The sequence below is a fragment of the Mchenga conophoros genome, linkage group LG2, assembly GCF_057382185.1.
Source record: "Mchenga conophoros isolate Kocher_MC1m ecotype Shallow Benthic linkage group LG2, M_conophoros_male_GT1.1, whole genome shotgun sequence".
In the NCBI taxonomy this organism is placed as follows: Eukaryota; Metazoa; Chordata; class Actinopteri; order Cichliformes; family Cichlidae; genus Mchenga; species Mchenga conophoros.
The window spans coordinates 25,386,061-25,401,463 of NC_140527.1; the positions used below are offsets into that span (position 1 = coordinate 25,386,061).

A 15,403-nucleotide genomic window follows, 5' to 3' on the forward strand; every position below is an offset into this window, starting at 1 on the left:
ACGTTTTAAAAGGCAAACACCTATATTTGTCCACTTTATGTCGACTGGAGAGCATATTGTAAGACATACGCTCCGCTCTCATAAGCATATGCCCTGATTTTACAACTAGTGATTTTTACGAGTCTTCCGTTCAATCAGGCCATTATTATCATCAGCCCAACCTTTTTGATTTACAGGAACATCTGGCTGTACAAGAGACGGACTGCAGCGCCTACAACTCCTTTCTCATCAGTTACTTCAAAACGTCTAAATCACGCAGGGAATTTTAATAGCCTTCCCATATGTGGACACTTGAACATGAGTCCTCGTCAAGTGTCCTATACGCACACACATATGCAGACGCACCTTTACATCATTTAAATGGCGTGCGCATTCCTGTTTGCGAGTAAGGACCTGAGATATTTTGCAAACCTTACGTCCGGGTGCCAAGGAGTTAGTAAATCGCGGTATTAGCATGGCTGGGAGATCGGGGCCCAGACTGACATGCCTGTTTTTGGATACTGGGACAGTGATATTTGGGGTAACCGTGTGCGTTGGTGTTTGGGGATATAAATATACGCCACCCCGGAGGCCTCCGGTGTTCGCGCGGGCCTGCATGCCGACCAAGGCAGACAGATCACTTTGAGGGAGCCACAATCAAACAAATGTGCTGAAGGATAGATATGAACTTGTGCGTGCGTGTGTGTGTGTGTGTGTGTGTGTGTGTGTGCGCAAAAAAAAAAAAAAAAATCGTGAGAGACTTTTTTATCACTATTTATTGTGTCGTGTACTCACGTGGTAGGGTGCTCATATTTCTCCTCCCACAGCAGGAGACATAAATAAACAGCTACAGAAAATGATGAGATGATTGCCGCGGGTTTGGTGTCTAACCTTGACCGTTTATGGCATTTCTCGGCGGTTTGCTGGTCGCTTATTATGCCGAAAGGTCACTCAAAAAGTAATAGTTAAAAACAAAGTAAAACTTGTTTGGGGTTATTAGAGTGCCAAAATATATAACCTCATAATTCCAAATAGTCTGTATTTTGTTTTAATTATACGTGAGCTTTTTTCCCTGAGCCCGCAACCGCCAGCATCAACGTGTCAGACTCTTTCATTTGAGCCGTTTTTTGATAAAATCTTAATTTTCAGATATAGCCTCCTGATAAAAACAACAAAACCAAACGACTCTTTCATCCTTTCCATTTCATTATAATTAAGCAAACAGTACTTAGTGAGCAGATGCCTCCCCCGGACAATTCAATTTGACAATTTAGAAATGACTCTAATGATCGGAGGAAAACCAGGACTGGCGAGCAAAGTGGGGAGAGCTGCAGCAGCATCCTCATTTCCTGCTAGAGCTGCTGGATTTGTTCGTCCGGTCTTCATGCATGTGGGCTCACCGCGCAGTTTCATGGCTCCGTGAGCAACCATGCAAATTTTTTGTCACACTTTTTTTCTTCATCTCTTTTTTTGTGCTGTTATTGTTTGTGAGCAGTTGCTTTTGAGTGACTGCAAATTTCTTTTTGGGCAGCAGGACGCAGAACAGTTTAGCTGTAATCCTCATATTTATGTTGGATTCAGCATTTAGTCCCGCAAGATTTATGTAATGCATCTAATCAAAGCTAATTTCAAACCACCGGGCTGTAACACAAAATTGTGCGCAGCGGCTGCCAGGCTCTGTTTTTTCTTTTTTCTTTTTTTCCTTTGGTGCGCTGAAACTTTGTTAAGCCCATAATCTGCCGGAGTTGATACTCTGAATGAACACTTGGACTTCTCCGTGCAGTTGATTCCGAATCTCGTGTGAAAACAACAAGACGGAGCTTCAGTTTAAAAAAAAAATACAAATAAATGTTTGAATAAAGTCCTTTTTCTCCACAGCACACGCGTGCAGAATGTGGACAATTAAAATATTGGTTTTTTGGTTGTTTGATGTTGAATTAATCTGAGACATATACGCATAAATCTGCGCGCAGATGGTGAGTGCTTCTCGGATTGTTTCACTCCACTAGTGCATGCTTTGTCACATAATAACGAGACAAAAACGAAAAAAATGTTTGTATATGATCCTCATTAGAACATTTAATCAGAATCTGTTTGGGCTTTTTGCAGATGGATGCGGGGATATTTCGTGGCGTGCAGTTTCTCTTGCTCTTCTCTTTGCTCACAGACGGAAAACTATATGGATCAAACTAACTTCCTCCCTGGAGCTGGTGTTTGATTGCCATGAACATATTAACTGTCAGCTCTAAACACTAAACACAAAAAAGATTTAACACGCACACATCACGCACGCACAGAGAGAGAGGGAGAGCGCGCGCAAAGCTTCAGGCTAAGTGGCTGGGGCGGGACAGTGCGCGGAGCGAGGCGGGGACAGAAGGCAGGCGGGCGGGCAAAGTGGTGGTCGGGTTGGTGGACAGATGATTGTCCGCGTTATTAACTATGTTTGAGGCGTGCAGACCACGCCTCCTTCACCTACTAGTCCTCCCCTTTGCGTGCAGACCACGCCTCCTTCACCTACTAGTCCTCTCTCCTGTTTGGCATCCCAGAGATGGTCCAAAGTGATTCCTCAGGGAAGGAAAAAGAGCGCAAATCACCCGAGCGGGAGATGAGGAGGAGTTGAGCCGCTGCTGCCCGGGACTGCCGCTTAATTGCGCGTAATCTTCCGTTTCATTCATCTGAGCTGAGAGAGACAGGAGGGGAAGACTTTGTAAATAAGGAAACGGAGCTAAGGAAAGCGAAACGCGTTTTCATCTCCTCGTTTTTCGTTTTCTCTTTGGACTGTTTGTTTGCAAAGAAAAAAAAGAAAAGAGAGAGAAAGAGGGGGAAACTGACATTTTTGCTCGCGTTTATGTCAGCTGCACCTTGATCCCGGGGACTGTCGCCAACTCAGTGCAGCCTCTCATCCTGCGCTTCCCCCCTCTTTCATCGTTTCTCACGCTGTTCATCTTCACACAGCTGCTGCTTCCCCACTCCGTTTTCCTTCTGGAGTCGCTGACACGAGGTGCAGCTAACCTCGGATGCTGACAGCTCCCGGCCTCCCTTTATTCTTTCTTTCTTTTTTTTTCCCTTCCACATGTCGCATCTTTTGTTTACTTTGAGAAACACGCCGCAACTAAACGCCGAGTGAAACAGACCACGCTACTTTGCTCGTTCTGACAGCGCGATCAAACAGACAAGCAAGAGGAGGGGAGGCAGGAGGGGAAAAGAAGAAGAAGAAGAGAGAGAGTGAAAGGAGGGAGCCGAGGAGAGGAGGAGAGAGAGAGGGGGGAGAGAGTGAGTGAGAGATAGAGACAGTGTGAAGGTGCGTTTTGATGTTTGGCATCCACGAGAGCATCCAGAGGAGTGGGAGTAGTATGAAAGAAGAGCCCATGGTGGCCGGGATGAACGCGGTTCGGACATGGATGCAGGGCGCCGGGGTGCTGGACGCCAACACAGCCGCCCAGAGGTGAGCCCAAGGCGGCCTTGGCGGTGCGCTGACTGCGGGGCGTGGAGACCGGGGATATGGGGGGGAGAAAAGCCGCTCAGATCTGCGGTGTTAAAGACGGGAGAGCGGCTGCATCACTTGGGGCAGCACGAGTCCCCAGAGGACGCAGTTGTGGGATAATCACCGCTCCCCCTCCAGGCATTTCAAGCCCCTTTCCCCTCATTTTTCTCTTTCTTTTTTCTTTTTTTTTAGCTCAAAGTCCGACTTACTAAAATATTGTATGTGCCTCGAAGTTTTTTATTTAACGGATTTCAGGAAGAAGGGGCTGTAACAGTGACTAAAACTCCAGGGCGAGCGGGGTTTAAATGTTCCCTCAGCATAACTTTAGTTTGAAAAAGTGAGCGCTGAGTTTTGCTTAGACTTTTCAGCTCACTTTGTTGTTTACTCCTCCTTTATTATTCATATTATTAGTAGTAGTTGTGATTTTGTTGTGATAAAACCGAGTAGCTTATGTGCATATAGAATTATATTTTTCAGGTCTACAATTTCGCAGTTTTCCCACAAAATCAAAGAAAGTGAATTTGATTTCATTAAAGCTGCAGTAGAAAGTAATGACGCTAACATGGACGACAGGCCTACCATCGAGAGAGCAACTGATGTGTCCAAATTATGACGTTAATATTAAATAGTACGTCGAAGCAATTTAACTTTACGCTTTAACATTTAGCCATATTTCTGTAATTATTGTTGATGAAACTGCAGCTTTTTTATTCAACTGCACAGAGACGAATTTTGCCAGCGATGAGGTTGAATCTGAGGGCAGGTTTCTGTCGTGCTGTGATTCTATTTTCTTCATTTTATTCTTTTTTTTTATTTTTATGTATATATATTTTTTCAATGCCCGTCGTTTTGGATGCTAGTTGGTCTGTGCTTGTGTCCGCAGCGGAGTGGGTCTCGCTCGGGCACACTTCGAGAAACAGCCGCCCTCCAACCTCCGCAAGTCCAACTTCTTCCACTTCGTCCTGGCTTTGTACGACAGACAGGGTCAGCCTGTGGAAATAGAGAGAACCACTTTCGTCGACTTTGTAGAGAAGGAAAAGGTGAGTTTGCAAATTAAATATACAAACACACACACACACACACACACACACACACATATATATATATATATATATATATATATATATATATATATATATATATATATATATATATATATATATATATACATGCCTTATTATTTATTTTCATCGTCTCACTGCCTGTAATAAAATATTCAAAGGAAAGAGTACAATGTTTAAATTGCAGCGAAGCATCGACTGACGCCTGACAATATAGTCAAAGTGATAAATTACCAAACGCACACAGCAGGGATTATTACTCCCGAAGGCTTTCCTGATGTGATTTTTAGACGTGGGTTCCTAAAAAAATATAATACTTTCAGACTTCTGATTATATTTGTCATTACTCTGACTTTCTTCATAGCTGCAAAATAATGAATATTACACATATTTACAGCAACTTTTGCGCTCATCTACCGAGAACCATATTGACTTTTATATTCTGTGACAGCTCAGCACAGCATGCAGCCCATTCCTGCAGGTGCTCTCCTGACAAGCTTCTTCATTTTCACATGTTTTTTTAAATTTTCTTTAAAAAGGGAACTTTCAATATTAGTCTTTGAAGTCACATCGATATAGGAAAATGTTTTACTTATTAATAAGTGCTGCATTTATTAGCATTTAACAACGACTTCTTTATAATTAATTATAGTCAAATGTTTTTGTGCTGCCCAATAAGAAGACGTTACACATTGCGCGTTGTCGTGTTGGGGGGAGATAATAAATGTGTAGGAAGTTGTATCATTTTAAAAATAGGAAATAAAATAAAATGAAGCTGTGGGAGAACGGTAGAATAGTTTAGGTTACAAAGCTTAAAAACAAATTTAAAAAACAGTGTTTTAAAAAAACAAAAAACAAAAAAACAATTAATTATTAAGAAGTTGGGTTTCTTATTCTTTGTCAAATAGCCTCATTAAAAGTTACGGATTCCTTTTTTTTTATTTTTCTAACTCTTCTCTGCAAACTCGATACGAAGAGGTGAGAGAGAAATGAAAACTTAATTTCACTGTAGATATGAAGTTATGATATTTCGCTGATGTAAAATATATATATATATATATATATATATATATATATATATATATATATATATATATATATATATATATATATATATATATATATATATATATATATATATCAAGTTGTAGACATGCAGTCGAAGTACCAGGACGAGGTGGCTCGCTTGTCTGCTTGCTTTTACCGGGTCTGGTTTAATTTTCATAGGAAATGACGGGGGAAAAGACCAACAATGGGATCCATTATAGACTTCAGCTCCTCTACAGTAACGGTGAGTTTGGTTTCCATAATTTTTATGGAGCAATAACAGAAGCAGCGTGTCAATGAAACGTCAAACGCAAGTGAGAAAACTCTGGAAATAAATGTTTTAGGTGGTCACTTGGTTGAGCTTCGGTTTAGAGGTTTTATAGTTTTCTTCTATGGATTTATTAGCTTTCAGGCAACATGAAAGATGATAACTTCAGATATTTTTAAATTATTGCATTATTACTCATAAATGAAAAAACAAAAGCATGTTTTTTAATTATTATTTGTATTATTTATGTATTTATTTATTGCTGTTTCATTTGCTTCTACCAATAAACGCAGTGTATTTCTCTTTAGGAGTAAAAAACTCCAAGCTGCAAAATAAAACGTCTTCCTTTTAAACTTTTTTTTTAAAAGTCTTCCTTCCTTCGTTGAACAATTAAGTTGTATTGATTATGTTTTAGTAGACTCCTGCTGTGCTTATTTTCAGTCTTAAGTTGATACTAAATATTTATGCAGATAAAATCAACACAGTAAAGACAGCAAATTGAATTTTCAAGTTCCAACCAAACTGACAGCGTGCAACAAATACTGAAAGTCATTATTAACAGTTTAGACTCATCGTTTCCATGAAGTGGCTCGCAGGGGAAACCAGAAAGAATACATTTTGTGCTCAGAGAGATTCCCCAGCCCGTAAACGCTTTGACTTTTTAACGTGTGTGTGTGCAGGGATCAGGACGGAGCAGGACTTGTATGTTCGTCTCATTGACTCTATGACTAAACAGGTAAGACGTGCTTCCTTAGACTAAAAAACAACAAAAAATGAACTCTACAATGGTTTGCTGGCTCTGTTGATCTGACTGTTGACCCCCCCCCCCCCCCCCCCAGCCACCCAAACCCAGCCACCAACCCCCTCCTCTTGCCCCCCCCCCCATGCATGCCTGTGTCTGGGACCCTCAACTTCAGCACAGCACAGCCTGCTTGATAAACGACCTGTCTTACCTGTGGAATACATTTACAGAGGCCCAGAAAAGTAGAGGACATGTGTCCTCATATTCTACCTCTGCACAGCAGCTAGTGAGGGTGTGTGTGTGTGTGTGTGTGTGTGTGTGTGTGTGTGTGTGTGTGTGTGTGTTTTTAACAGGCAATATATAAGTGTGTGTTCACATGAATGTGTGTGTGTGTGTGTGTGTGTGTGTGTGTGTGTGTGTGTGTGTGTGTGATTGTGAGTGTGTGAATCTCTCGGTCGTGGCGATGTGTTAGTGTTTGAGAGAGACAGTGATGCATGCCAGCTCACTCTTTGAGGACCTTGACCCTCATTTCCTCAATGTGAAACAGAACAAACTATCCCAGAGTGTGTTATTGCCAATTCAATCGCACAAAGAAATACAGAGCAGCTCATGTGGGCTGGCGCACTACTGAGGGATTTCACCGCTCGGATGAATTAGACAACGAAGAAAGTGAGCCTCTTCAGCGCTGTTTTGATATCAGGTCTTTTGTTTTGCCAATTCTTCCTCTGGTGCCATTAGGCTTGAAGAGAGTTTGTCTGAGATTGAAAAGAGTAGGAGGAGATGTTGTTTGTGCGAGAGCGTGTGTGTTTGCATGTTTATCGGCGCCCGCACGCGTGTGTGAGTGTGTGTGAGATTGTGTTTGTGTGTGTGTGTGCAGGGCGATCACAGCCCTGGAGAGCATGTTGAGTGGGGTTGGAGGGGTAACCAGACTAGATTTTTGGACGCTGTGCTGTATGGACCAGATGGTGCACTATACTCCAGTCTGGCAGTCCAACTGCTCACTGTACACCACGTATAAACATACGTGCATGCACAAACACATATGCACGAGCAGTAGTACACACACACCAACAATTTTGCTCTTACTGTCTCTGTCAGAACAGAGAGTTCCTGTTCAGGAGGACTGGATTCCCACGATACACAGATTTGCCAGATAGACAAACACTACTCCCAGATGAAAGACACACACACATGCACACACATCTTTCTGTTTTTTACTTGCCCCCTGCATCGTAGTTTGACTTTTTTTTTCTCTTAATACACCACTGAAAAAATGTAAACTACAATCATTTTAACTTTCTGTTATCTTTCCCCCTCCCCTTTCTTTAGGCCATTGTTTATGAGGGCCAGGACAAAAATCCAGAGATGTGTCGGGTGCTGCTGACCCATGAGATCATGTGCAGGTAAAACGCAAAGCATTTTATACCACATTTCTCACTCCGAAGATGTCTTTGTTGGTGTAAAGAGGGGGCAAGGACATGAGGAGCGCTGCTAAATTGCAATAGAAATCTTATCATTTTCCTCAAAGTGGGTTGGGGAGACGGGCCCTGGCCTATTTCTGTTGTGCGTGTATGTGTCGGTGTGTATGTGCGCGTGTGCATCCCTCTCATGTTCAGCTAATTAGGACAAGGAAAAGCTCATTACTCAAACCCATCCTCCTCAGTTTGTGTAATACATGCAGTTTGCTGTGTCCTGACAGTGAGCTATGTGCAGAGGGAGACAGACTCAAATTACACATAAAATAAAGACACACACACACTCAGTCAAAAGTAGTAAGCTGGGAGGACTCTCACAGTCTCGTTGCATGCATTCACAATCAATAAAGGCATCACACAGCGTGCGATTGTCTCTTACAAAACCAGCCATCTAGAAGAACATGTAAGAGTTGCATGGAGAAAAATGGCTAGTGGCAAAGTGTAGACACTTCCTGGTTATCACACAAGGCAATTTAGACCACTTGTTTTCATATGCTGCAGGAAACGGTCGAGATCAGAAATCTGATCTGGCTCTCCAGTCCTCTTGTCCTGGGGGACTTGAGAAAGCAGGGGGAGGGTCAGTCTCTCTCCAGCCTTCTCTCACTTGCTTCGATGTCTTTCTTCATCTCCTCCCACACACACACACAGATACAGTAGATGCACACATGTAGTCAGACACAGGTACACACAGACATGCAAAGGCTCAGGTGAGCAGACAAGAGAGAGAAAGGTAGACGCAATGATACTTTTTGGGGGGGAATACAGAAGGGGGGGTGTCGACGACACACAACACGCTGTTACATAGCGGTGCAGTCAAATGATTCAGAAAGGACTCGTCACATCAGTATGCAACCCCCTTCTACCCGGCATGCACTACTCTCCAGGTCCAGTGGGACCACTCTGTGACCCACTTCTGAGAGAGAGAAAGAACAAGCGAGAGAGAGAGGGAGAGAGGCGGGATAGAGGGAGGGGACGAGCACTGAGGAAAAATAGAGAACATAAGATGTCTGGTTTTGTGATGTCTGACAGAAATGGAGCTAACCTGAGCCCTGGAGGCTAATTCAAGTTTTTATCCAGTCCCATTCAAGCTCGTTCCCGTTCTCCTCCAAACTTTGCCTAAAAATCGCCCGGCTGATCTCGCCTACTGTAGTGCAAAAGCCCCAGTCTTACCTTGACAAGCTAAACAGAAATCCAACCCATGCTTCCTCTTGAACTCCACAAAAGTCTCACGCCCCCTTTACTCCCACATCCCTCTCCTATATGCTCATCTGCTTTCTTCTCCCCTTAATGCTGCACCTTATCTTGCTCTCGCTGCTGTTTGCATCCAGGTGACTAACCCCCCATCCTTTTTTTTGTCTCATCCCCATCCCCTGCAGTCGATGCTGCGATAAGAAGAGTTGTGGCAACAGGAACGAGACCCCATCAGACCCTGTCATCATCGACAGGTAAGCAAACTTTGCCCTTTGACCCCGGCACGATGATGCGCTGTCACCGCAAACACAAGTGCAGCAGGTATAACTGTGGAGGGGTGTGTGAAACAAGCGCTGTGGGCCAAGTACAGGAGCAGTAAATAATGGCAGAACATACAAAGCATGACGAGAAGCCATTTAAATTTTTAGCGAAAGAAAGCAGTTGGAAGGGGTCTTTGACATGTGATTTGGCTGAGAAATTGCAACCTGCAGGCCTAATAAAGCAGCCACAGGTTGTTTTCTGGGGGGTTTTGAGCAGCCATAATTGTCTGTGTAAGCAGAAAGTGTGAAACGGCAGTAAATTATATTCCAGCTGTATGTTTGTGTTAGTGTGTTTGCGTGCGTGAAGTGGAGGAGCAATCACGGAGCAGTCGAGCTCTGCTTCAAGTGTGGTCAAACAGCGTTTGTGTGGTCGTGCTGATGACTTAGCTGATGAGCAGTTAGGGTTACAGCTACTACGCTCTGGTGTGTGTATTTCTGTGTATAAATCTCACTCGTGGATGGCTATTGTTAGCTGGGTTGTTTTTTTTTACACACTCACAGTCTTTTGCCTTTCTTCTGCTGTCATAAACTACCTCTGACTGATGCAGCAGCTTGCAGGATTTATAGTCAGAGAGATTTACTGTCCGGCCTCTGCCATGTGTGTGCGTGTGGCACGCGGGAGGACGAGGGAAGGTATTTTGCTCGTACTCGAGCTGTTCTCGTTCGTGCAGATTTAAGGCGGTTCTGATCAGGACTTAAAGAGAGCTGAAGAGACTTTCCATGAAGGAATTTGGAATGTATTTTCTGATATTCAACTATGTCCTAGCCACTGCGTCATTGGGTAAAATGAGGCAGATTGTAGTCTATCTGATGTCTGATTTGAATTTGTCACATTTGAGTGTATTTGTGTGAGTGTTAATGAGGCAGTGACCTGTGCTATCTGATGAACACAGCTGTCCCGTTCTCACTGCTGCTCTGTGGAAAGCTACTTTTTTACCTGTGCGAGTGTGTGTGTACATATATATAAATATATATATTTATGTGTGTTCAAGTTTGTGTGTGTGCATGCGCCACCCTTGTTCCGCTCCACTGAAGCAGAAGGCCTCACCTCAGCGCTCCCTGAGACAGCTGCACCCCACCACGTGGCCTCAGACAACACGCCTGCCCATCACTCTGTGCCATATTTCTGATTTTTGTTTTTCATGTGTGCATACTTGTTGAATTTCTCATCTGCACGCTCCGTTGCTCCGTCTTCACGGACGCCATGTGAAAACTTTTTCTTTGGGTTTGCCGCGGTTTGAGCACGACCAGCCTTAAGTGAAGCGGCCTGATCCTCCCGCCAACAGCTTTTCCAACACTGAGCATGTGTTGTGGTCGCTCGCTGGCGGTATTCCCCCGACGCCTGATGGCTCAGGTGTGAGGGCAGCATTAACGAACAACAAATTAGAACAGGGGGAGAGAAAACAACAGCAATATCTCTGTTTTCCTCTCCAGCGAGCACTCTTTCTGGACAGCAAAATAGGTCAGGTGAGAGGAGAGCAGTTAGGAAAGGTTGGGGGGGTAGCTAGTTTTTAAAAGAGGGGGGGGGGGGGGCAAAGGGGATTAAGCAGAGGAGGGTTTATACGTTTGCTCATTTAGTACCAATATATTCTTGGCAATTGTAATAATCAGGGATTCATAAACAAACAAACAACTGTGAGGCTGAAACTGACTCAATTACCATGAGCTCCCCTCCTTCAAATTCATAAAGAAATACCATCAGCAGCCCCTCTCCACCCTTGAAGTTATTTAGTTCGTTAAATAAGGGCTCGTTAGCCCTCTGCTGTTTCTCAGAGATGATTAGATTTTACAGCCCTAATTAGCTGGGCTAGCTCTAACTCTTCTGGAAGAGTAATGGGTCTGATTGCCTAATTAGCTCTCTCTCGTTAAGATTGGAGAAACAGGCCACTGCAGCAAAACCACGGGAATGAGGAAAAATAAAGTCAGCTAATGAGAAACTTATTTGATTGTTAGGAGAACAAATCTGGTACAGTGTGGATTGGCAACGCTTTTGGGTACTGTACTCGCTCACCGGGAGAGTCTCAGCCCTTTCTTTATCTCGTCCCCACCCACCCCCTCTGTTGAAAAGAGAATTTGTTTGGGCTTTAAAGCATCTACGAGGAGCAATATGCTTCAGATGCTTTGTTAAGAAGCGTATTTGTTTAGGCAGGAGTCGCTTTAACGCGACGCCAATCTGTACCGCTTTCTTGGCTGTTTTGATTTAGGACTATCGTGGCTCGCGTTGTCATCTCTCTCTCTGCTGTCTGATGTGGATCAGCGCTGAGGAAGGAGAAGAAGAAGAAGAAGAAAGCAACTCGTGCCATATTTTATGTATTTAACCTCAGTAGCAGCGAGTTCTTGGAAATTCAGTCAGACCTTGACATGACACATTGAGTCTGTGCTTGACACTGGGCAGGAGAAGCATCTGAAAGGTGTGATGCTCCTGTGCTTCTGCTCCCCAGGGAAACATGTGTGGTCCACTTTAGCCTCTTACAGAATCAGGATAATATGAGGGGGAGCCCTTAACCCCTAAACCTCCACTTCCACTTCTCCCCATCACTCTCGGTTAGCATGGGGCTAATCTTATTCAGCCACAGTGTATGATCGCTCTATCACGTGCCCTGATGGGCCCCAAATCACAAACACATTTCCCTCTCACCCATGTAAAGCTTTTTTTCTCTCCCTCCCTCTCTCTGAGTCTTATGTTTGTCTTCTCACTGAACTATTTTAGTATATGCACTTGGTATAATTGTGGACAAATGTGTCAGCCCTATTTGCAGTGGAGGGGGTATGGCAATCCCTCCAGCACCATGTGTCCTCTCCTGCCTCTTACCACCTGTGTCCTGTAGCCCTTTCCTGCTCATCCAGCTCCCATAGGCCTGCTGCAGGGTGTCCCCGAGGCTGGGAGAGCCTCTCTGGAGGGGTGGGATAGAAACACTCTGTGACCAGCGATAAGAATCCACTGGTTATCATGCGTAGCCCGCAATCCCTCTTCCGTTTGCAATGCCAGGACGGGCACAAAGCGGTGTCAAGTTTACATGTACAGACAATGTTATTTCAGGTTTATTGCTGTTTTTTCTTTTCTTTTTTTGAGGGTGTGTTGGTGTGTTTGCCTTTGCACACACTCCTGCAGCCCGCTGTTGATGTGGCCCATTTCCTCGCATGCGTGTCTGTGCTTGTGTATCCGCATCAGTGTTGGTTATTTCCCCAGGAGCAAGTGTGTGTTTTGATAGAGGCCATTTCCTGACAAGTGTGTGTGTGTCTTGAGTGAAGAATGTCGGGCAGGAAGTGCTCCTCCCGGGGAGGGTGATGTCATGGCCGACAGCTTCCTGTTCTCTGAGCCAGTGGAACAGGCTGACTCCTCAGCTTCACGGTGGGTAGTTAGCACTTGTGAACCAGGTTTTGGTTCACCTATCAGCTGTGTCGGGTCTACACCTTTGCTTAAAATAAAACACAAATAAACATCGGGTCAGCGTTTTTTTAAACACATCATTTTTCCAGGCTCATGTATGGCTAGTTTATCTCAGGTCCCTCTCTTGCAAGCAGGGAACCCCCTTATTGTTTTGGTTGTTATGTTTGGATGCACTTCCTGGGGTGAGAGGTCATGTGTTGCCTTGGCTGGGCTAACGTGCACTAGTGAATAATGTATGTCATTGACTTTATGTCAGCCCTGCCAGCCCCCCAAGCAGAGCCCACCCATGTTTAATTCATCCATCTCATTTGTGTGTGTGTGTGTGCGTGTGCCTGCAAATATGTGTGTGTGTGTGTGTGTGTGTGTCATTTAGAGGCCCAGTCTGCACCTGTCCAGCCATTAGCCCCCTTCTCATTTGCATTTGATGCTAATGCGGTTTACTGGCAGTGCCTTCCGTCCCCGTAGCTTAGTTTCATTTTCATATCCATGACTGTGTTAGTGAGAAGGTGAAGGCTCACACTTGCACCGCAGTGATCCTCTCACTGTACACGCTGACACCTGAAGGTCTTTATCATTTGCTTTTCTTTTCCACATCTTGGGTCAGTTTTATTTTATGCAAGATTGTGATTCTTTTTTTCTTTCCCTTTTTTTTCTCACAGCTGGTTTTCTGTTGTCCATCTGACCACCTATCAGTAGTTTGGCATTTCTCTAGGAGGGAAAGAGAAACTAGAAACACCCTGGGAGTGACACTTGCACGTTCAAGTTGTCTTGCACTGTCTCCCCAGCGACTTTTTTTGTTTCCATCATAACTTTTATGATCTCGCCTTGGCTTGATTTGTTGCCTTTCTTTATTTTTTTATTTTTTTTTTTGGGGGGGGGGGGGGGGGGGGGGGGTAATGTGCATTTTCTTTTTTGTGCAGTCTTAAGCAGGATGCTATGGGAGGCTTTGAAAAGTACTGGCCCTTAGCTGGATCTGGTTGTTTGAACGGGGCTCGGGGGCAAAGAGGCGAAGTTGCCGGCTCATCGATATGCAAGCAGAACTCCCCTACCTCAGGTGCTAACGGCCTTGCAGAGCTGCCTGAGCTGCCTCCAGCCCAAGTGCACATGCAGGCATGCGCATGCCCAGTTGCAAGGAATCCACAGGCGTTCAGAAATATAGCATGCACAGATGTACACTGACCTGCAGCTTTTTGCATCTGTTTGCTTGTGTTCTCCCCCCCCCTTGCATTGGAGGAAAGCATGTCCCCAGGGTACGGGCAGCTACACTGATTGACAGCAGGGAGTTTGGAGGTCGAGGAGCCTCTAAAACAGCGCTGCCACTTTCTCTCTCATACAAACCTACAACCTCCCCCCAAAAGCTGTCTCACTTTTATTTGCGATAAATTACCACGCAATTCTCAGAGTTTATGCCTGGGAATTGTTCTGGGGGGGGTGAGTTACTTCGTATCAAATTAACCCTGGATAAGTTCGTTTTGTGGAAAGGAAACAATTAGGTACATGTTGAACACATTATTTTATTAATGCTTTTTGTGGGCATGTGTGTGTTTGTGTGTTTTTGTTTGCTTAATTATTTCCCCCAATAAACTAAAACTGAGCTGCAATCCCACTTTATAGGTATTTAAGCTGATTCTCTCCCCCCTGCTGAATGAAGGTAACAGCCAGTTTATTAGTCCATATAAAACATAATTTACAAATGTCATAACAGTGAAAAGTTCATAGTTTCACAACACCAGGGTTTTGGGATTTTTTTGTTTGATTTTTGGCCGGAGCCACATAGCACCGTTGTAAGCTCTATTTTCTCTCCACACTGCTTTGTCATTACTGCTTGACATTCCCCGCTTGACCTGGCTGCTCTCCTTGGCTGTTCCCTCTGCCTTTGTGTCAGTGTTTGTTCTGTCCCAGAATGGAGGGGTTTGGCTGGCCAGAACTGACCCAAATGAGTAGCGTCCTACTTCTCTGAGAGCTATTTAAGACATTTTTTGGTGTTGGAAATTGCAGGTTAGAGAGATAGGGATAGAACGGGAGTGAAATAGAAGGAAGATATATTTGCACATGCAAAGGACCTCATGTGCGAGTGTGTGTGTGGTGTACTGCAAGTGAGGAAAGAGTAACGTTTTCCAGGATTTAGTCCATGATTCGCCCTAGAAGATGCGCTCAATTTGCTTTTCAAATGAGGCGTGAAGAGCATGTGTGTGCGCGTGCCCCTCCAAGTGTGATGCTATACATTTGGACGTGCAAAGCTGTGTGTGTTAGTGTGTGAGAGGCTTTGTTTTCCCCGTGCTCTGATGTGCGCAACCCACTAAGTGCTCTCTCACAGCCAATGTGATACACAGCTGCCCGTGTTGCTGCTCTTAATTGAATAGACACACCAGCTCCTCTCAGTGAAGGATACTCGGGCATCCTTTCGTAGCAGGCTGAGCCAGTGTGTCATCAAGCAGTGTAGCT

The 15,403-nt window shown here is 44.4% G+C and overlaps 1 protein-coding gene across 5 annotated transcripts in view; it reads left to right on the forward strand.

Annotated features, from left to right (window-relative positions):
- The first annotated feature begins 2,499 nt into the window (after positions 1–2,499).
- The window catches only part of LOC146582025 (transcription factor COE1-like), a 55,558-nt gene continuing 42,654 nt past the window's right edge, over positions 2,500–15,403 (forward strand). For 4 of the 5 annotated variants that reach the window (XM_085290011.1, XM_085290002.1, XM_085290019.1 and 1 more), the window contains exons 1-6: positions 2,501–3,424; positions 4,347–4,503; positions 5,752–5,815; positions 6,520–6,575; positions 7,911–7,984; positions 9,433–9,501. In XM_085290011.1, the coding sequence (XP_085146137.1) occupies positions 3,291–3,424; positions 4,347–4,503; positions 5,752–5,815; positions 6,520–6,575; positions 7,911–7,984; positions 9,433–9,501 (554 nt within the window). In that variant the 5' untranslated portion in view covers positions 2,501–3,290. Of the gene's footprint in view, positions 3,425–4,346; positions 4,504–5,751; positions 5,816–6,519; positions 6,576–7,910; positions 7,985–9,432; positions 9,502–15,403 lie in introns of all 5 variants that reach the window. The other variant, XM_085290037.1, reaches the window with a different exon arrangement.